Here is a 24,174-nt window from a genome sequence, read left to right as displayed (position 1 = left end):
GCTACCCAAGTTCTGAAACTTTGTTGAACTGGTTGATGTGACAAAGTGGGTGATAACACCACAGTCGGGCTTGGGTCAAATTCAAGCCATTTTATACAAATTCAGGCTTAGGTAGAGTTTGGGTTGCTTTTTCAGTTGTGGAATTGCTCACGCTCTCTCTCTTTCTCTCACCTTAGCTAATGCAACACATTATGCTACAGCCAGTAATGCCTGTGTTTTCTGGGAATATTATGATCTTGTACAGTACAGCCCTTTTTTGCCTACATATATTGTTGGTTTGGATTATGTCTGTTTAAACAGCTAGAGGTAGAACAAAAGTTGTGATTGTGGTTGTGTTTCCAGATACTTTTATCAGGCAAATATTGGGATTCATTTGATATGGACAACATGTTTTATATCATGAGATTTTGTGGGAGGTGTTGTAATTGGACTGTATCATTATATATGATATATATGATGCACACTACATGTTAGAGGAATGACTTGGAAAACACACAGTAACAAAGTGCTTAACATATAGGATAAAATACACATACAAATATACATACATATACAGTATGTCTAAGAAATCTTGCATGGAAATAGGGTTGAACTCAGTCGGTAGAACAAGGCAGGTAGCTTGATGATAAACTCCAAATTTGAAATTTGATCTTGACATCAGAAAAATTTAGAAACTTATCACAGTCGGGAGGTTGTGGGAAATCCAGAATGAGCAGGATTCAAGTTGGTTAATAGTAAAAAAGCAAAGTCGAGGGATATGCTTGTTATGATGAATTAGGCCAAAGAAATATGCCACTCTGGCATTCTTTATGAGTTGATTGAGCATGATTAATAACTGTTTCATGTGAATTAATTAACATGAATTTTTGACTTTTTCCAATGACACTACTTTCTATAATCTCCTCTATGACATCAAATGGAGCCATCTATCCAAGGTGACAGATTTGGGGCTACTCTGATCTTATTTGAGAGCAGTGGTAACAATACAGTTTATTAAACCAGTTCACAGAGTCATTAATATTGGAACATTTAGGAATTGGGTTGGCCATATCAGAGAAAAGAGCTGAAAACATAGCTGTAGAATGCTTATTAAAGATGAGAGACTGTAGAACTGTATCATAAATTATACATTTGTGATCAGAATGTGAATCAGACATTTTCAGGTAGTACAGTGTCCAGAGTTTCCTGAGAATGAGACAGGCAAACAGATGCAGACAGAAAGAAAAGGAGGCATGATGGACGGATCTGGAAGAGGTCAAGGGGAGCTGACACCCATCAGCTTTCTCTCCTTAATCTATCTGTGTAACACATCGTTCACCCCATCTCCCTAGACACAGACACACTAGATATCAAAGACCCTCAGCAATTGGCTCTGTCATGATCTTTAACTCCCTATATCTTGGTGTGCATGTGTGTGTGTGCGTGTGTGCGTGTGTGCATGTGTGTGTGAAACAGAGCCATGAAACATTTGCTGGAAAATCAATTTACAACTGGTTACCTTTGTTTCTAATTCATGTTCCACTTGCTGCTGGACACGCGTGTGTATGCAGGGTTGGATGGTTGTTAGAGAGAATATCAGTAACAGAGACAAAAAGAAATGATGATATACAGTCCTAGACATTTCTAAGTTTCTAAACCCTATCTAAATTATTTTTGCAGTACTTTTCTTTACACCATGAAACAATTAACTGTGGTTTTAGAAAGAAAACACCCGAGAGAAAACCCATACAAGAGACTTTTTGTTTGAACTGTAGGTATATGTCACTGCTATCTTGACCTCGGAAAATGTACTGTCAGATTTATAATGTTTTTATTTAAGATCGAACATGTTTCTTTTGCTCTGGTTGCAAAAGCTTAAACCAACACAAGCACAACATTTTATTTGACTGTGTAAACATTGCAATTTGGTTTTTGTGGACTTTTTATTCACTCATTTTCAGAAGTTTGACTTCCAGATACAGTACCAACCCTAATTTTGACATAGTTGGTTCAGGTTGAGGAGAAGGGGATGCAAAGGATTCCTGCAGGGATAAATGATACCGCAGGATGTGATTCACACTCACAGCAGATAGTATCAGGATGTCTGACAGGCAGAGGGGCAAAGCAGGTAATGACAGTCTATAAAGCTGTGAGGGCATGATGTGCAGCGGGAATCCAAGCTGTCAAAATGACAGACACATTTTTGTACATAAGAAATAGAAATTTGAATAGAGAGAAAGATTTATTTTTAAGAAGTAGGACTTTACCATGTCTGGATTGAATCTAACAGTGGCTATCTGAACTTTTTAATAACATATTTTTTACATTATCTATGTACAGAGGAAAAGACAATAAACATTGTTTTTATTCTGGGGCACTACTGGGCTATCTTTACTTGATTTACAATTTTAAAAAATGTTCTTAATTCTATACTTCCCCTATATTTAGACCCCTCAGTTCAGCCTCTGTCTGCAACAGGCCATTTTAGCTCCTGCCTCTTTAAGGCCCCCCTCTGGATGAGCCCGCTCTGTTCTCATTGGTTAACTTGTATATTGTGTCTTTGAAAAACTGATATGAGTGGCTATCCATATGTCTCCATTCAAAGCAATTTCAAGTGTACCCTTTAAAATGTTAAAAACTACAGTTACTGCTGATATTAGCAAAACTCCTGTGAAAGTTACTTCATTTGTTTTGGGATTTGAAAAAGTCATCTTAACAGGCCAGCCTGCTGCTCATGATGATGTAGTGCATCTGAAAACAGAAATAAAGTAAAAACAGGTTTTGGCAATGCAACAGGTCTGTGTCAAAGTCAGACAGTCAAAGTCAGCATAGTAAAAATAACAATATTTATACACAACACAGACACACCAACACAAAGAGAGATGAGAGAGACAGAGACAGAGAGTAGAGAGAAAGAGAGAGAGAGAGAGAGAGAGAGAGAGAAACAAAGACTGGCGCAGGTTTTGTGGAGCAGGCATAAAGCACTATAGTGTCCATTCATTAAGCTAGAAAATGTGTCATTATTTTTGGATTGGATGATATGACTGTTTCTCTCCCACGCTCACTTACAAAAACTCACACACACAGACACATACACACTATGCACACATGGTTAGTGCAACTGCACATAGCAGTCCTCAAGGCAAGGGGGCACTTATTATTATCACTTCCACCTCCAGTATCCTTAGAATCATCCTCATCATTATTATCATCCCCGTCAATATAGATGTAAACTACAGATCCTTTCAATTTGATAGGTCATGACTGGCTCAAGGGCAGAAAGTCACTTGTTGCAGAAAGTCTGGAAAGTGGTTACTATAGGGACATGCCTCCCTGCTGAAATAGTGACCTTTTATCTCTCACCATCACCTTTCTTTCTTCATCAGTGTGTCATGCTCATTTACTAAATTTATATGCAGAGAGTATTGTACTATAACATTAGTTACTCACATTCCCTGGACTCACACTGCATGATGGAGACATTATTATAAAAATGTCTTATCTTACAATTGATGGTCTTTATCTTGTATTAAAGGTAATCTACCATTATCAGTGACAGAGCATGCTTCTATCATGTGTAAGAGGAGATGCAATTTGTGTTGACCCAAATGAAACCTTAAAGTGTATCCCTCGGTCTTCATGGCCATTTCCACATCTTCTATATTATTAGTCATGCTATGAAATGTGGTCTGTCCTTTTCAAGCTTTCTTGTAAAGTTGTCTAGGAGCTATTTTAGTGTTGTCTGATCAGCTGTGTAGGCTGTCACTGTTCAGTTAAAGTTAACGCTCATTTATTCCCAACAAAAAAGTGTATCTTTTTTGTGTCAGAAGATGATTATATGAACATATGAAACTGTGGAAAAAATGTCGATAATAGTGTCACTTACTGTTCTATTAGGTACTTCTAAAGTCCAACTGCATAATAAACATATTTACTTTTTTTTTTTTTTTACATGATCATATCAACATATCACCATTGTTTCAGTTCAAAACCTGACCTTGCCCTGCCTCTCTTTGTCTCTCTAGGTTGGATAGTCCATCTTATGAGGTGATGCAGTTGGAATTTGAGGTTGATAATGTGATCAACTTGGTGCCAACCCAGACTCTGCACTGGAATGTCGAGTACCCAGCTGACATGCAGATAACTTCAAGACAAACAGAGAAAGTCTCACACCTCTACATCAGCAATGCTGACATACAGGGCATCGTACCGCTGGCTGAGGTAAGGGATGACTTCGTAGATTAGTACAGATACAGATATCTCATGCATATTGACATATATACCTAGCAGCTCACATGTTTCGCTCCTCCAACCTTCTTAATGACACACCCATCCCATCCCCTTACTCCAGGGTGATCAAAGCTATAAAGGTCAGCTTGTTTACCCCCTCCTGTTGCTACAAGCCTCCTGGTCACAAACATACACACATACACTCACACACACAGCAGGTTTCATCATCACAGGTTTCAAAATGACAAATATGGAAACAAAACCAAGGCACATAAAACACATATAGACATGCACATTTACATTCTAAGACCCTGGATGTCTATGTAAACACATTCATCCACGTAAATCCACATGCACAACCGACCTACACACACAAAGTTTCCCCTATATGTGCGTCATACTAACCAGTGCCATTCCTAGTGAGACTTAAACACATTTGCCTCTCTAGATCTGAAAAACCCTGTTTCCATATTCATTGTTTCCTCAGCACTGCTTCTCAATATTTCAGTCTAGACTTCAAAATAACATTAAACATATTACCAGAAATGGTTCTATGCCCACAAAAAAGAATAAAAACTGAAATGCAGTTGTTATTTGCACATGTAGCAAATGGAAGAATATAATGTAATGTTATCAAGTTACCAATAACAGCTCAGTAATGCAGATCATCAGAGAAGATGATGATAAAGCTCTGCTGGTATACTGGAATGATGCATTGTCGCATTGCCGTTCAAACACAGCTGTTTGTGGTGTGTGTGAGGTTGGAGGGCTCCTCGTCTCTTGTTCACTGCCTGGCTAATTGGTCGCCCCTTTCTGGCTGCCTCCCATCTAGGGGGTCTCTCCCCAGCTGGTTGTGCAGTACACGGGGGTCAGCCGCTCTGGCCAGATAAGTGAGCAGGGGTGAGATGTGTCCTGTTAACTGCACCACACTTGTTTTATCTGTTGTTTTTACAGATTTTATCCAGTTGTTTTAAACACTTATCACTCTCCCCTTAAACTTGACAGACACATGTCTGATCATTTTAACCATGATGCTCCACAGCTCTCTGGCTGGTCCAGAGAGTGATGTCCTCAACATAATGAAATGTGAACTGTTGAGACTTTTTTTTTACCCACCCACACTGTGTTTTACATGCCAGTAAATTCACCCGTAGTTATTTTAGCAGTTTTGACCTTGTATCTGTCATTCTTATCTGAAAACAACCATTTGCAGCCATGATATTATTCACACTAAATTTCTTAAAGAGGCTATTGACACAGTTGGGTCAGTATTATATAGATTATTAATAGCTTCTTTGCAAAAGGCATTTTTCCATCTTATTTTCAAACAAAGGAACCAAATACCTCTTTTTAGCGGCCAACAGGGGGGAGACTGCAATTTTGTTTATATTAGACTTTTATTCTTACCTTTCAGAAGGAAGCTACTTGGTCAACATAGATAATTACTCGTCTTCTACAACTCACAATACATGTGGAGTACTACAAGATTCAATTTTAGCTCCATTTTTAATTTCTATCTTCATGCTTCCACTTGGCAATATTTGGGACATCATCAGTTTTCATTGCTACACAGATGACACAGTCCCTGAGACCTGGTGACCCAAAAAGCCTAGCTGCTGTTATAGATTGTTTCAGTGACGTCAACTGTTGGATGGCACAACATTTTCAACTCAATAACTCAAAATCAGAAATTATATCATTCAGTCCCCCAAAACCAACAAGACTTATTGAGAGTAGCCTTGGTCCCTTATCTGCTGATATAACATCTGCTGCCAAGATGTGTTAGGACTGCTGAAGTCAGATTTAAGCTTTGAACTTGGAAAACCTGGAAAAAGTAATTCACATATTTATTTTCTCTGAATTTGACTACTATAACTCCCCCCTTTGACCAAAAGTCACTCTCTTACTTCCAAATAACTTCTTACTGATCTTAAGAAACCCATCAGATCACCCCAAATCCTGGCTTCTCTCCGCTAGCTTCCTGTTTGATTTAGAAGTGATTTTAAGATTTTACTCATCACATTTAAGCATATCTGCGTCTGGCCCCAGGCTACATAGCAGAACCCTTATGGGCCAGTTTACAACCTTTGATCCTCACGTGGGGCTGGTCGTTCCAAAGCTGAGGCCTTAATCTAGAGAATCAGTGACTCCTTTTAAATCACTTCTTAAAACCCATTTTTATAGACTTGCTTTTTTGTGATATCGTCATCGCTTTTATTCTTTTTATTTTTAGATGTCTGTTGTTATATTGCTTTCTGAGTAAGCGCTTTTGCTTTGTCTGCATGCAATCCTCTTTTAGTTCCTTACCTCTTTTGCTAGCTTGCAAATCCATTCCTTTATAGCAGTTTTAATTAGTATATAAAATGTATATTAAAAAAAAAGAAAATATTCAAACTTGCAGAGTTTAAGAAAGACCTCACAATTAAAGTATTTTAGTGACTTTAGACTGAAAGTATTACATTTTTTACAGTTTTACTTCTTGAAAATGGAGGAGAGTTTTTCTAATTATATTACTTACTTTTTATTGGACAGGATCAGGAAAAAGGAAAAAACATTTTCATTTTTGAAAAAGGAAAAAATGCTTACATACAGAAAAGTTCACTTAAATCTGTTCTATTTCTAATCCAACCATTACTTCCTACATTCACAGATCAAAACAGAAATTATTGCTCCGGCTAAAGCAACCAAGGACCTCTGGCTAAAAAGTGAGCATGAGGATGCTTTTCAAAATGCTCCCAGTTCCATTACCACTGAGGTAGAGTTAATCTGGCCTGATAGCCCTCCTTCAAACAGCAAAGCCCTAGTGAGAAAACCCAATTTTGTCAGGGTTTCTGCAACCCCTGTTTCTTTCACATGCTGGAAAAGCAAGCTTGAAACCATCATTTTTGTAGATTTCAAATAGCACTGCTGTTAGGGTTTCACTTCTTTTTTTCCTTTTTTTTTTCAAAGGGGCAGTGTGAATGAGCGTTGCCACGTCTCATTTCTAAATTAAATTAATTTTTCAGTGAAATCCACGGCTCATGGATATTAGTTAACATGTTAACCTTGCATGATGTATGAAATGAAAATGATTACATTAACAATACCTGAGGAGGTGGGTTTTACTGTGATAGTGAACAGTAAACTTACAGAAATAGCAGCCTTGAAGTTGCCTTCAATTATTTTGCCATTTCTAATTCATGTGTGACGTGTACTTTTTTTTCTTTTACAAATGAATGCACAAGATACACAAGAATCTATTTGGCAAGGCAACAAAAAACACGTTGTTTGGTTATACAGATAATAATCATACACAAGAATTATCGATTCATTTGGCAAGGCAACAAATTAAATTAAAGGAAAAACAACATGGATTGGCTTGGGAAAGTGTCAATCAACCCCCATAAATACACCTGTTTACATCATTTTTGAGTACTTGTATTTGTGCATTTTACTTACATATTTTCCCCAAATCCATCCGTCGTTTAGTGCTAATATGGTCATTGCATGGCAATTGGATCCCAACCAACTGTATTATGATTAGCTGTGAGTCATTATCACACACCTGGGGGTCTATGGAGCCTCTCATGGGGTGTATACACTAGATAATGTTTTATACAACCCTGTCTCCTAGAATTTCTGTTGGTATACTACAAAATGATGCTTTTGCCCATTATTCCAGGGTGGATTATGCTCACTGGGAATGTTTTATATCACGCTAAATGCAAAGACATGGTAAATGCATCCTGTCTTGTGTGAGATTTCTGCTAGATGACAATCTTTCCCCAACTGAATAACTTTGAGTTTCCCAAAATGGCATAACTGATAACCATGCTTTAGTGGTTATTGGGAAAGTGGTTAAATATGTTATCATTTAATATTTAATTAATAAAATTCTATTATGCTAATAATAATTTAATAGAACTTAGAATCTTAAAAGAATATATTTCTCTCTAAATGTATTTGCGGTTACAAATCAGTGGTATGTAAATGTAATTTCTAAGATTACTTGTTTTCTTATTCATTACAACTTATCTCCATTAGAAAACCTGTAATTATTCAAAGGATCTCTCTGTACAGTTACCTAGAAAAGCACAAAAATAGTTTGAATCTATATTCTCACTACATCTGTTCTGCTACTCCTAAAGCCTGTGCAGACACACACAAACAACTGCACATATTATCCGTATAGGCTACACAATTACCCAACCAGTTTCACTTTGTCTCCCTCCATGTCTTTTCAGCCTCTCTCCTTGGGCTAAAAGCATCCAAATGGCTGCTATTACAAGCCATTTTGGCCTCGAGATTTGTTTATCAGAACTGCTGACCAGGTGTTGATGGCTGGTTGGTTGTTTAAGGTGCCTGTCACTGAGAGGGGTCTCTGTGATAGGTCACCAAGATGAAAGCTCCAACTTATCAGGGTCTTTGAAAGAAGGAAGGAAGGAAAACTTCAAAGAAAGCTGGATGTAAAAGTCTTCTGCCAAGTTTTGCATCCTTCTTCCTAAACAATTCGACAACCGAGCACAGGAACAAAACTGCATTATCACTGAGGTATGAGCATATCATAAAATGTGTGATCTTTACAGCTGTTACATGTTTAACAAGCCTAAAAACTAAGCTTCACACATCATTGCAAGATAAAACATTATTTCTCTGCCTGATCTGATTGGGTGAATTAACTCCATCTCGCTCATCACCCACCATCTCCCAAATCAAAAGTCAGCTTTCCAACAGTAGAAATGTGGTAGTGCAGTGGCTTCTCGCTTTACAAGGCAACAATGAAAACAAGAATACTCCCCGTCATTACTGAGTGCTCTGACATTTTCCTCCTAATTCCGCATGTCCATTAAGGTTCGGGTCTCTTGGCTGAACAGGAAAGAAAGAGGCCCTCTTCAGGAAACAAGGGATTATTAGGAGTAATTTGTCTCCTGCAGGGGTTGAAAAATTGGTTTCATCTTTTAGTCAAGTGAGGAGAGGAGAGAGGTGGAAAGAGGGGGGAGACCTATAGATGAAGAGTGAGACAAAAAGAAAGCCATGAGGAGTGATGGAAACAGAGACAGGGAGAGGCAAATAGAAGTGAGAGAGGGGAACGTGAGATCAAAAACTATTCATTTAAGGTCTGCTGTATGTTTTAATGGGCACAGTCTTTGCTAAAAGTCATTTGAGAGCAATAGTATGATTAAGCTGCTAGCATAAATTAATAAAATGACACCTCTTTTAATCATGCTTCCATTTGGTACTTGACTACTACACATAGTCAAACTAAAATGAATTAAGAAAGCGACATAACAATATTAGTTTTGTAACGTGTATTACCCTCAACCACCAAAATGAATAGAAAAGTCACCTTGTCCTCAAATAAACCATTTATCACCGAATTCACACAGTCTTTGCTGAATAGAAGCCAAGTAAGGAGTTTGAATTCATTGCCGAAGGAGAAGAATTGAGTGTAAAAGGAGAAGTTCAAAACGAGTTCGATTATTAGAAAAGTTTAATACTCTATTCTGAAAAGTGGATCTTTTGAATGTCAATCAACAGCAGCAGCCAGTCATTGAACAGAACTGAGTGTGTCGCTGCTTTTCAAACAGTTGATGGCCCAATTACATGTACTGAAATGTGTTTATATTTGTGCTGGTTGTATTGCTTAAAGGATAATTACTGTTTTTTTTACAACCTGGACCTTATTTCTAGCTTAAAATACGATCATTTACTCACCCAGACAACTTTGGTGTCATTTGGAGTCATTCAGACGAAATTAGCTCCAGTGGAGCGCCGCGTATATCCGTATAATGCGAGTACACGGGGCACCGAAGCGGAGCCTCTATATAATGCATTATCTGCCGCCAAACTAGTTCATTTCACCGATATTTTGTTATGATACGTTAGTGCTATTCCCCTCTGAGCCCGTGGCGGTATGTGAGGCCAGGAGATACGCGTCTGGATGTGTCAATAAACGTCTGTATCACAACACTGGAGGATTTCCGCTCAATGATAAACCGGGCTGTGGTAGAGACGTTCGGAAATGACATCATCCAGATCAGAGCTTAGTAGGTCAACCTACAGACCCCAGATGTTGATTTGAAATGAATGAAACACTATACAATGCACTATATAGAAGGCATATCCTATTGATGAGGAGCTCATTGTTCACCATCAAAAAGCCCATGCTGGTTTGAGCCAACTCAACTTTCAGCACCATGGACAGCATCATTAAACTCCCCACAGTAATGGTACAGGTAAGAGGTAGCATCAGAATCCGAATGGGACACAGATATATGTTCACATTGATGTAAAAAATAAAAAAAAAATAAAGTTTTTTTCTTTTTCTTGCCTTTGGTTTTATTTGCACATATTTGACTTAAACAGGTTTGCAGACAGCCCATCTCTGTGATGTGACAAATGAGAAAACATGAGAGAAAATAACTGAGATAAATGGACAAATGTGATGAAGGAGGGACAAAACAACTCACATGTTAGCTGAGGGAAAGCAGAATAAAAAGGCAGGTCAGAAATGGACCTGCTACACTGCAGCTGATAAATTGGATCAGTGATAATGTTGTTTTATGTTCCCTATGAGTGCTATTACACACCCCTGCCTAGAATGAGGCTTTTCACATGCTCTCAGAGTGAGGGAGAAAGAGAGAGGAACTGAATGATCGGGCTGGAATATATAATATTGAAATATATTTTGCATGGCAACAGCAATTTATTGATTGATTTGCTGAAGTACTATGCTAATAAGTACAATTTTAGTTTTAATTGACAGAAGCAATGAAAATGAGAGATGAGAGGCGTTTTCTTGACAAGTAATTTATCATGTCTGATTTTATGTGATTTATTTCCTCTCCTTTTTTTATTCGTACCATTCCTTTGTTATAGAATTAGTATTAGTAATTATTGTGAATGAAAGAGAAGAGCAATAGAGGAATTTATTGCAATAGCAATAAATGAGTAAAAGAAGGGAAAAAAGCTACTTTTCTCCACCTCATCTTCCTCTGTTTTTTCCCTCACCTTCTTATCTAGCTCTCTTCAATCTAAATAAACTTTCATCCATCCTTCTCTATATCCTCATTATCCCTCTCTTCCTCCGCCCTTCCCTTCCCCCTGTCTCTTTCACTTCTCTCTCTGTCTCCCCCTGTCTTCGTTCTCTCTCTTTTTACTTCTCCAAAGAGTTTCGCTTCTCTCTGAGGCTTTGCTATGTAATTAATTCTTAATTGGAACACGTGTTTATCTTTGTTGCTTGGAGATGCCTGTGAGTGTCACTTCCCAATGAGCTGTGTGTGTGTGTGTGTGTGTGTTGGTGCGTGTGCGTGCGTATGTGCGTGCGTGCATGTGTGTGCGTGCGTGCGTGCGTGCGTGCAGACCTTTTAGCAGGGCAGTTATGCTAAGTGGGTCCTTAATTTGCCAGTGCTGATTGGTTCTCTGTAAAAGGAAGTCAGTAAGTAGGAAAAGGAAACGGAATAGTCAATAATCTGTTGATGAAAGCAGACACACACACACACACACACACACACACACACACACACACACACACACACACACACACACACACACACACAGTTTTCAAAGTCAATTATAGATCCACCATTTTCACAGTCTGGGTGTTTAATAAAAAACAGCCTTTTCTCCCTTTCTACCCCTTCCAGTTTTTTTAATCAATATGTCCCTATCTATTGTTTTCTCAATTCACTCAATTTCCAATTCACTCAATTTTCTCTCTCTCTCTCTCTCTCTCTCTCTCTCTCTCTCTCTCTCTCTCTCTCTCTGCAGTGGTCTAAATACCTCACTAATTTACATTGAGACTATAAGCAAGTTTCTGTGAAATCCCCAGGTACTCTGTGTTCACTTGAACTTACATACTGCTCATCAAAGATTTTTCTTTAAAGAAAAACAAACTCGCAGATTTCCTCTCATAAAATCATGACTCGAAATATCAACAGATCAGAATTAAGGTGATGGGAGGAGGATGGCCCTGCCCCTTTGACAAATAGTCCCTTCCCTTTAGTCAGTTTGAAACAAAAACAAAGTCATGATCGCATCATAATAGCCTGCTTTAGTAGTTTGTATGTCTTCACACTGAGGAAATATTCACTGTGAACACTTTTCTTTTGCGTGTGTGTGAAGATTCTTTGACATTTGAGGTCTCTTGTCAGGCAATTTAACCCCGTCATACTGGCAATTAACCTCCAAGTTTGCTGTTTGACTCACTACTGTGTCTCTGTTTGCAGAAAAGCTGGCACATCTTGATTCTTGTTTTTTTCACCCATGCCCCCCTACTGTGCCTCTTTTCAGTTACAATATTTGCTTGTTACCTGCCTTCGACCAGCCAATTAATCTACACCTATGACATGTTCTGCAGTATGTGTGTTTGTGCATGTGTGTTTAAGTATTTGGGTCACTGAGAACTTGTGTGTCCTGGGCTCCAGGTTCATTTCCATACCAAGTGGCTCTGGCTCACTCCAATCAGTCAACAAGAATAGGAGGAGGAGAGAGTTTGGGAGAGAGAGAGAGGGAAGGAGATGTTTAAAGTTAGATTATTAAGTTTGAAAGTAAGTTTGGAAATGGCAAATTCTACAAGGCTATAGGAGGGCACTACTCTTACTTTCTAACTATGTTTAAGTGTCTGCATAGATGCATGAAAAGTCACTGAAACAAGCAAGATAAAGGCACATTTGCTATGGGCTGTGTATAGTGAGATGATGCTCTTTCGATTTTTAAGTTGCAAAAGACATTTGTCTGATGTAATGCAAATGCTGGTCTACTTTAAGCAAATCCATGTCACTTATTGTATATTGCAAGCAATCTATCTCCACTGCTTTCTATCCAGTCCAGTACAAACTGCTTTGATGCCTACATTTCTGGCTTCTCAAAGAATGTATAATGCTTGCAAAAAAACAGTCCAAAAATATAAAAACTTTTTCTCTATTTTGATGAATGCTGATGTCAAAACAACTTGCATATTTTCAATGCAGTTCTGTTACTTATTTTCAAGTCAAGTGATCAAACTCTTGAAAGTATGAGGTTATGTTACCAAGGTGAGATGTAAGAAAATAAACAGTCGGAGAGAAACATTGTTTAAACTTGCTGATTCCCACTTTAGATAATACGTACTTATTAGCATGTATTTCCAAAGTGATCAAAATAACATCTCTGTGCTGAGGGTGAGTTCAGAGGGCTCCAAAGGGTCACCAAACAAAGAATCTTGTTCTTTCTTGAGGCACATCAGTTATACATCAGTACTATAACTAATAACCAAGGTACCACAATAATAAAGTAATGTAACTTTATTACTTTAGGATTACTGCAAATATGCAGTAATAAAAACAAGCTGTGACATACATCCAGCTGCAGATTATTGCAAAATCTTTTGTGGATAGGCCCATAAACAGAGCAGAATACTGTGCAATTTCACAGTGCATGGTAGTATGTCGTTCTTTATTGTAAAATGTGTTAAAATTGTAATCCTGCTAAATGGTTCCCAGTTTTACTAAATGTACCTGTAATCAGATTACATCTTTTTCTTTGTAACTGTGGTGGAATACAGTTACCTTTTATGTATCTTCATTACATAACCCTGTTACATGTATTCTGTTACTCCCCAAGCCTGCTAATAACAATATTCATGTAAAAGCGCTTTGAGTGGTCAAAAAGACTAGAAAAGCGCTATATAAGTACAGTCTATTTACTATTTACCATTTTACTACCTACTAATTACTAATTTAATTTCACTCTTAAAGGCATATGACGCAGGATTTTCCCCAAAAAATAATCCCTCTCAATCATCACTTTTGACCCACTGGTGTGCAGTTTATATATGTGCAAAGATTCTGCCCTCTTATAAGGTATTTTCTTATTTTCTTACAATTTTGCTGTGTTTGGGATGTGGGCATCAATCTCTGGGAAGTTGGCATTTTATTCCCAGCCTATAGAGCTAGCAGGGTTTGAGGCTATGATTCATAGCTTAGCAACCAGGTAACATTGCTAGGAGAAACTAAAAACTGTAATTACAAACTTTAGTTTATGGTTGAGGTAAAAATGTATATATGAAGCCCACTGAAATTGTGTTGAAAAATATGAACCGTTTCTGTTCAAGAGAGATTTCGCAACAGTGGAAAAAGATTGAAAAGAAAGAACTGAGACCAATTTTACCTAAATTTAGCTTTTTTTACTTTGGCCTTTTCATGAACCAAATCAGAAAGTGAAAACAGCCTCCTTCATGCTCACTTACATTTAATCCCACCCGGGAGCTGCTTAATCCAACCACAATGTCCTCATGGACCACCAAAGCAGCTGTACTAGAGCATTTTGGGGATATAGTGCTGTGATCAAGTGCACATCAGCAGCAATCTAAAGGGAAGTCAGAGTCTCCCAAGCAGGGGTTAGCCTGGGGTTAAAACAGAAAACCCTTTTACAGAAAACATCGTCTAATATTTAGTCCAAATGCACCCCTAATGTAAGATGCAAACCCTCATGCAAAATGTATAATCTTGTACAATCTTGTGGGACAACAACAAATAAATAATCTGAGATGATGAGATATTCAGAAGACAAAACCGGACAGGAAAAGGCAGAGTGAGAAAAATTACAAGGAACATTCAGACGGTGAGATAGAAAGCAGATGTCATTTTATTCCAGTAATTAGCACGCTGAAAGTCATTTTCACATGAAATAAGCCTAGTTAGCTAAGTACAAGCGACAGAGGTGTGTGAGAAGCAGACAGAGTGATGAGGTGACATAGAGATGAGAATGAAACGAGAGAAAAATTGGACTAGTTCAAAATAGACAGGATGAAAGGGGGTGAGGAAGAAGATGGTAGGAAGTGAAGGGGAAAAGGGGGAGAGGTTAAATTGATATATGTAGGCAGGAAAGAGAATAGACAGAGAAGGGAGGGAGGGGTTTGACTAATTGATAGAAGTAAAAAGGGGAGACAAAGAGAGAGAGGATGAAGAAATAAAGAGAGAGCAAAGAAAGAGGAAGCACGAGAGGGAGGAAATTAGACAAGCTAAAATGGTAGAAGTGGTCGCAGAGGAGAGAGGGAGTAAGGATACTAAAGAGAGGAAGATGGAAAGAAAAGAGGAGGATCCATTGGATGTTCAGAGAACCATATAATAGTCCCTAGGAAGTCCTGGCTAGCGCAGAGGAAGAGAGAAAAGACTGAGAGACAGAGGAAAGAGAGACGGAGGAGGCGTTGAAGAGAGGAGACGAGAGAGCAGGGCAGTTCTAATGCAATTAGGGGTCTGGAAATTGAAAGTACAATTCTCTCTGGGATCTTTGCAAGTGTGTGTGTGTGTGTGTGAGTGCGTGCGTGCGTGCGTGCGTGCGTGCGTGCGTGCGTGCGTGCGTGCGTGCGTGCGTGCGTGCGTGCGTGTAGTGTGTGTGTGTGTGTGTGTGTGTGTGTGGTTGACTGGGTTGTTAGCTCTCATATCTACCAAATGTCTTCATCCCTCCCTCCTCCTGTTCTATCACTTCGTCTCGCCCGCTCTCAATTTGACTGCTCAAAATGACTCTCTCCTTTAACTGTCCCCTCCCTCTATTTAATTTCTCTTTCTTCACGTCCCTAGTACTACTGTAGCCTCCCTCTTCCCTTCTCTCCCCGACTCCATCTATCCATTTGTGTCTATCTGCCCCTTCCCCTCCATCTCTCTTCTCCGCATTTGTGCGTTTCATTAATTTGTGAGGAGGGAAGCAAAATGTCAGCTGCTTTTTACATTTACATTTTGTATGTCAGACATTTAGCTGATGCTCTTATCCATTTGGACCTGCCCTCAGTACAATACTACTGTACAAATTTCATTTTTTAGATCACCAAAAACCCAAGCAGCCAAGGAATGAATCTTAATAAAAGAAAGAAAGACAGAAAAAAGACAATACTGTTAAATTCATTGTATGTAACCACAATCTCTTTTGTTCATGCCATTATATTTAAAATAGTTTTATTAGTATGAACACACACATAATTTCAATCAAATGACATTTGTGAAATAGCTTTAAACTCAACTGAATTATCTTTTTAAACAGTTAAACTTACTATTATCTCATTATAACTTCTATGTGAACATTTGTTTTAATCATCATGTACATACATTTGTCTTTAATTAGAGATGTAATGTAATTATCTTGACAAGTTAACAGTTACAATAATTGCATTTGTTTTTTTAGACAACACAATCAAGCATCTTAAGTTATTTGTTAAGTGTTACATACGGTATGAACCTTGTGAACCTTGAGTTGCAGTAAATTGTCAATTACTGTCAAACACACACACTACACTTTCTCATAAATCAAAATCATCGATCAAAAAGCTAAATTCGTCCTCACATACACACACAAATGCAACTAGATATTCATACATGGGGTATACAAACAGTATAGGCATTCACAAACACTTATTCCACTAATATTTTCCCTGATAATTGGTGTTTCAGGAAAAGCTTAAAAGCATGCCTCACTCCCTGGCTAATTACCTGATCTAATTAGCGGTGTGCATAATTATCATTGGCAAATATAAACACTGTCTCCAAGAAGAATGATCCTTTTGGCCCCATAGGTGTTCTTGTGTATGCAAACGCTTGTGAGCGAGTGCTCGTCCATAGTTTCAACCTTTGCTTTCCATGCTGGCAGCGAGACTGGAAAGAAGTAGATTCGGCATGTGCAAATTGCCCCAGCGATAGGGTGACTCCTAGATTCCCCTTTAGGCTCGTTAGCATCTTGTTAGTGGCTGCAATTAATGTTGTGACAAGACAGACAGGTGGGACAGCGAGGGATGGTGTGACACTGGCTGCAAAGGTGACAAGGTTTAAGATAATCTTGACTTTCTAGAAAGAGAGCAAGGGAGAGCAGGAGAGAGCATAGCAAGAGAACCAATGAAAGCTGAAGAAGGCTGGTATAGGAAAAAGACTAATGTTAAAAAACAACATTTCTTAATCTTTTTTTTTTAATCAGAAATATGAACACAGGAAACCGGAAAGAGCAAGAAAAAACAAATTCTATCACTGGAATGAAACACAATTTATGCAAAAGTATAAAAGACTATTTAATATGTTGATATATTTGCAGACAAGCTGTAGCTTTGATCTGCACATTCATCACTAATTGTTTGTTTTTGATGGTTGTTATCATGTAATTAAAACTGCTTTAATCCACATTTTTTATATTAACAATAATCAAATGACTAGAGGCTCCGTGACTCATCCCCAGACTCTGCGGTTCCCCTCAGCTTCACAGAGCATTGTAGTGTCTTTCATTTCATTGTTTGATTTTTCCAGCTTGCAACTTTTTTTTACTGTTTTCATCACTGCTCTTATTAGCATTGCTTCCTTTTTCCTTTTTACCTTTTTCAAATAAAACATTCTGATAACCCAACTTTACTGGTGAGCATAGTGTAGCATGTCATGTTTGTGGTATAGTACAGTAAGTCACTATGAATGACAATTATCTTGATGACTAACAAAAAGTGATGCATTTCATTAGACTTCATAGGCATTAGTTCACCTTAACTGATGTTCATAGGTACAGAAATGGCCATGTTTTGTTTAGCAGTCACTTATAACCATCATCCATGGTGTATTTAGAAGGCTGCTTGGCTATAAATAGTCTTTTTGAACAACATCCAGCCTCATGTTCACAAAGCTACACACATTCACACATGGGAGGTACCTGATACAATCGTATTGTCACACTGTTGTCCACCCACCAGCTGGGTGTTTGTTTCCTTGAAGTTAACAATTGGACATGTTTCATCACACAGTGTGTGGTTGAATTAGTAACGCAGGGATCCTTCAAAAATGCCCTCCCATCCATGCCTGCTTTCAGCTCTCATCAGTCTAATGCTCCTACACATATTACACTCTGTGCCTCGTTCATTCAATTAAGCGTGAAAAATGTGGTGGGCGTTAACCCCACTATGACCTATCAAGTAAAGTTTATATGTGTTGGCAGTCACAGTGAAGTCTGAGAATGTAATGTGTATTTACACTTACTACACACATAATAATATGAGAATGAATAAGCTGTAGATTTTATATTTGCAATGTGACAACACAGCTCACACATGTCTAGAGCAGTGGTTCTCAAACTTTTTCACATCAAGGTCCTCAGAACTGACACAAATTAGACATTTTTCATCTTTATCACAGAAAGTGTGTGAAACCCATGACCAAAATAGTCATACATTCTGTCATTGTGTTGCTTTTGGATGAAAATAAACAAATCCCCTTTTTGCTGGGGACCCCCTATAGGTCAGTAGACCCCACTTTGAGAGCCACTGCTATCATGATCACACAATTTTTAATTATGCTGCCTTTCATGATGCAGGATATTTTCCATGATTCTTTGTTGATCGAAGGGTATTTGCTCCCGTCGTAATTACTATGGCTGCTAATGGGCTTTTGTCACTTGAAAGTAGATATGTGTCACTTTGGGGCATACCAAGCGACAACTACGAACAATTTGAGGCTGTAGCCAATGTAGAAGTAGGCTACCTTAGAGTGCAGTACCACTGATAGCCACTGAATGCTGGCTCCAATTGAGATCCATTCAAAAAGTGTGAACTTCTCTCTAGAATTACTTCACATTCAACAGGGAGGACGATCTCACATAAAGCTACAACAGGAAACCGTCTCTCACAAAATTTTTCTACAAGTGCAAATCTATTTTTATACATATTACACACATCTTACATTTTTATCTGTTTGCATATATGTCCAAGAAGGAAGGCACATTACTGTAATGTTTTCACCCTTCCAAAAGGTGATACACAAGTGGAAATTGTAAATGACTTCTGATCTTTCTCTTAAAGTAAAAATAAGTAAGATTGTTTTTCATTGCATACATTCCCATACCTGACTGATTAGCCGTTCACTTGATCTTATATTGTGGACTGGAGAGCTCTGTCGGGGTGAACATGTGATGAAAGCAAACAAGCATTTTTTTTAAAAAAAATTAAATAGTGAAAAAACATTCAAACAATTGCACTAATAATCTGTTGATCACATGGGGAGAAAACATTTATTATAAAAGTAAAATAACTCTAAGTGAAAGAGTGGAAATTTGGCTCACACTCAGTTAGTGATGATTAGTGTGAAGTCTTATAGATAGATCATAAGAAACATTTCAGTGTTTGGCCAAAGCCTGAAGTAATTACTCTGTCTAACAAATAGATTTGATGCTATCACACACACACACACACACACACACACACACACACACACACACACACACACACACACACACACACACACACACACACACACATACACACACACACACACACACACACACACAAACTGTGTTGCAGCCAAATAAATGAGCCGGCTCTCCTCAGGCCTAATAGTCTGGCTGTAATTAACATTGTCATAGTGATAATAGCCATTTATCCCTGACATATCACACACACACTTATACACACACACACACACATACACACACAGAGTCCAAAACCTCTATCTTGTCTAGGCAGCTCGCCCAGCTGTCACCTCCCTCATTTGTCTCTCTCCCTTCCACCTCTCCTCCTTTTTCTCCTCCTCCTCCTCCTCTTCAGTATTTAGGCCCCATGATCCTTCTTTTCCTGTTTTCAGACCCCAGCCCCCTCAGTTCTTACCCCCCCTCCCTTTTCCCCTCCTCCCATCTACTTTATAATATTTGTAGTTTTCTTCTGTCTCTCTCTTCACTCCATCCTCTCTTCCTTTCTTTCCATTATCCATAATTTCCTTTTCAAGATTCAAACCACATTCTTTTTTTTCATCAGCCTTTTCCTCACTCTGTCTTTGCCTGTTTCTGTCTGATATTGTTTCTTTTTTTTTATAATACTATATTAGTGCTTTGATAGCAACTTGTTTTTGTCATGGTTCTTTTTGTCTTTTTTTGCAAACTGTAATAGAGAATGATCCAATCCAGTTCAAAAAGAAGCATTTTGGATGATGGGGAAAATGTCTTCAAAGTGTAGTTACCCTTGACTTAGCCCTTCTGGATATACCATGACCTGGATGACTGACAATCTTCACAGACAATAGAAAATGATGGTAATGCTAACACTGGTAGAATTGCTGCTCTATTGTCTCTGTGTGTGCCTAAAGTTGAAGATGGAGGAGAGAAACAATGCAGCATGATAAAATACAAACCAGATCTTCAAAATACCTTCTAGTTTTGTCTTCCAATGATGATTAAACAGTAAATTAGCAAGAATGTTCAGCCTCTCAGTATCCAGTTTGCAGTCTAGTCGTAAAAAAAAGAAGCCACATTCTAAATTTAACTTTAGCTAAGCTATTTCAAACATTTTATACATTTATACATTTTTAAATATTTATATTCAAAATAACATATATTCAAATGAAATGATACATCTTACAGGAGTCTTTAATGTCTGGTTTTCATTGTTTGGTTGCATATTAAAAGCAACTAATCTCTGGTTTATCACAGTTACCATGGTGACAATTTGTTTTGAGTGTGTTGGGAGGGGTGTATAAAACGCTCAGCATCAGACACACAATACAGTTTCACATGCTTTAATGCACACAATGTCTTTTTCTTCCTTAAGACATTCAAATGCAACCACATACTGGTAGATACAACCAATCTGTCTGTGTTCTTAGCCATAAGGACTTGATGTGATATTGATGATACAACAGTTGGTACATTAGAAAGCCAGTCTTTAATTATTTTAGTAAATACTATTGACGACTGTGGCAATGGGCAGCCGCTCTGCTGAATCACAATATAAGTCGAAGTCAAAGTTCATTAACGTCAACAAGACTAAAAACATGCTATTTTGAAAACTTTCTACAAGAAGATACAGGAAGGCAGATTAGAACCAACATAAAAATATTCATAGAAGGCAGAGGCCACAAGTAAAACCTTAAAGAATGTCTTTTCTTTCTCCCATAACAACCTGAAGACATAGCACAATATTTCAGACTGAGAAAATATACTATAATAAATATATATAATAATAGAACTTAGAGATACAGATCAGTGGCAAAATATAATTTAATGATGCTACGGTTGACGGCCAAAGGTTGATGGATGAAAAATATCACTTTGAAGTTCAGCTTCTTCTCTGTTCTGACCTCTTAACTCTTTTGGACTCTTTACATTCTCTAAATCACTCGCCTGCGGCAAGTAGGCAAGCTTAATTTCCTGCTTAATTTTTGCACCAAGAATACTTGAGTTAGGAGAGATGATAATGAAGATCAAGATAACAAAATCATGTTTCTCAGTTTAACTGATTTGCCTCTTAATTGCTGCTCCTTTAGCTGTGTGTGGGAGCATGGCTGTGCAGTAAATAGTGATATCCTTCCTTGCTCACTACAGTTGAATTCATGCAGCAAAATCCAAATTCTTTTCTGGGGGTTGGCACAAAAAATCATGATAGCGCTGGTCATTCATTTAACAATGTAAAATTATCCATGTTTAAATTCTTCCTCAAGAAACACCTTGCAGTCGTATAAATAACTACTGTCCACTCCATAAAAACTGTGGCATTGATTAAGAAGAGTCATTCTGACACCAGAGAATGAAGTTTGTGTCTTCTCCCAGCAATCAATACTGCGCTTTAACAACAAAGGAAATCTTTCTTGAACCTTAACCAAATGGTTTTAGTTTCAAATAAAAAATCATCAGAACAAGAAAGAGAAAGAAATTCCTCCGGGCTAATTTCATTTCTAGGACAATTTTATTTCCATGCTTGTGTTCTGTGTAGAGACCATGATAATAACAATTCAAATGAAATTTATTCAATTAAAATTGAATTTCTCAAAACAGAAAACAACAAACAAACAAAAACACTTTCTAACCAACTATAATATCAAAAATGTTTTAAAATTAACATTTTTTTAAAAAACTGTTTTTTTTTCTTTGAATACTTGAAGTTGCTACAGTTACGATCTGTGGTAAAGCAGTTAAACTAAAAATTAGAATACTGTCCACAGCAACACCTAAAGGCACGAACACACACACACACACACACACACACACACACACACACACACACACACACACACACACACACACACACACACATACCTACACAAAGAGCAAGTGCCATACACTTGATATATTTAATGGGTCTGTGTAAATTTTCACAGCTGAGACCTGATGATGCTTAGGAAAAATAATTTGTACATATCAAGGTTGGACAGATGTGACAACAGAAAATACAATATTGGTTATATAGTAAATAAAAGACTACATTTTTAGATAATGGGAGTGAGTGGCTGCCCCAAGTGGAGGAGCTCAAGTATGTCAGGGTCTTGTTCACGATTGAGGGTAAGATGAAGTGTGAGGTTGACAGGTGGATCAATGCAGCATCAGCAGTAATGCGGGCATTGTGCCAAACTGTAATGGTGAAGACAGAACTGAGCCAGGTGGCAAAGCTCTCAATTTACCAGTCAGTCTACATCCCAACCCTCACCTTTGTCCACAAGCTTTGGGTAGTGACTGGTAGAATGAGATTGTGGATGCAAGCAGCAGAGATGAGTTTCCTCCAGAAAGTCTCTAGGCTCAGCCTTAGGAACATGGTGAGGATCTCAGATATCCGGGGGGAGCTCAGACTAGAGCTGCTGCTCCTTCACATCGAAAGGAGCCAGCTGAGGTTGTTTGGGCACTTGGTTAAGATGCCTCCTAGACGCCTCCCTCTGGAGGTGTACCAGGCATGTCCAACTGGTAGGAGACCTGGGGGCAGACCGAGAACACACTGGAGGGACTACATGTCTTCTGGCCTGGGAAAGCATTGGGATCCCCCAGGAGGAGCTGGAGGGCATTGCTGGGGTGACAGATGCCTGGGTTTAGATAAAGCGAAGTAGCCAGAGACTTATCTGTATAGGGATACATATTATACATGTCAGAAATATGTGTAGAAATACATCATAGTCTAGTGCTTCTTATGTGCTCTCATGTGCACTTTTAGTGTTAAAGACATATTATGCTAAGTGTAAGACTTTTTTTGTCAGCCTTATTCATATGATGCTGTTTTTGTAAAGTTATAGAGGGCTTTTTTAGTTGTTGTTTTTTTTGTAGGGACAGAATTGCTTGGAGTTTTACATTTTATTTCTGATTTTATTCTATTATCTACACCTTTTACCATGTGCATATATCCGTGTATATATACAATCTGCATATGTTGCTGGATTGGAATAACAACTTTATAAAGTACATAAACCATGTCAGTTCAGCAAGATGACTTGAAACATCTTCAATTAATGTGATAGCCCGGCCATAAAAAAACGGAATTGGAGCAGTGCTGAACATCAGATTTGCACAAATGCATACCTTCACTGACTTTATTGCTTAATCAATGCCATATATAATGCAATGAGCAACATACATACATGCATGACTTGTAATTTCCCCTCAGATCTTTTGCTGTGACCTCTTAGTACATGGATAGATGCATGATATAGATAGCTCTTTGTCAAATTCAAATTATCTTTATTGGCATGAACGTTACCACAACAATATAGCCAAAGCAGGGTGAGTCAGTGACACAAAATAGCATTAACATACCATTAAGATTGACATTAATTATATACAGTATATGTACATACTACATTGTAGGAGTAAGTGCTTCTCTGTCTCAGCCTCACTTGTCAAACAGTGACTTCATATTCTGTTTTCTTTTAGTTGCAATGCTTTTTTGTGTTGACCTTTTTCAATGGCCAGTTTGCGGTCACTTAGCCTGTACTTGGTCAGGATCTGTTTCTGCTTTCTATCTCTGACAGCTGAGCAATATTCTGCCAATTCATAAATCTCTTTTTAGAGCCAGATAACATTCTTATCTTCTTTGGCCTTTAGTTTCTGTTTTCCAATGTTCCATATAGGTTTCTTTAAATTGTGTTATAATTCATTTTACTCTGATTGGTGTTTGGAAAGCAGTGTTGGATGTAAGACTGGTCAGAGTGTGTCTGAGGGGGAAGTTTGGCTCAGTACCAACTGACATAGGGGACTCTTTTTCTAGGATCAGCTCTTGAGTTGGAGGGCTTTGGAATGGAGGGT

The 24,174-nt window shown here is 38.1% G+C and overlaps 1 protein-coding gene across 1 annotated transcript in view; it reads left to right on the top strand.

Annotated features, from left to right (window-relative positions):
- The window catches only part of si:dkey-215k6.1 (transmembrane protein 132D), a 198,481-nt gene that overhangs the window by 116,990 nt on the left and 57,317 nt on the right, over positions 1-24,174 (top strand). The window contains exon 5 of the mRNA XM_053325498.1: positions 4,005-4,200. Within this exon, the coding sequence (XP_053181473.1) occupies positions 4,005-4,200 (196 nt within the window). The remainder of the gene's footprint in view (positions 1-4,004; positions 4,201-24,174) is intronic.

This window comes from Scomber japonicus, chromosome 9 (assembly GCF_027409825.1).
Source record: "Scomber japonicus isolate fScoJap1 chromosome 9, fScoJap1.pri, whole genome shotgun sequence".
In the NCBI taxonomy this organism is placed as follows: Eukaryota; Metazoa; Chordata; class Actinopteri; order Scombriformes; family Scombridae; genus Scomber; species Scomber japonicus.
This window is presented reverse-complemented; position numbering and strand designations above follow the sequence as displayed.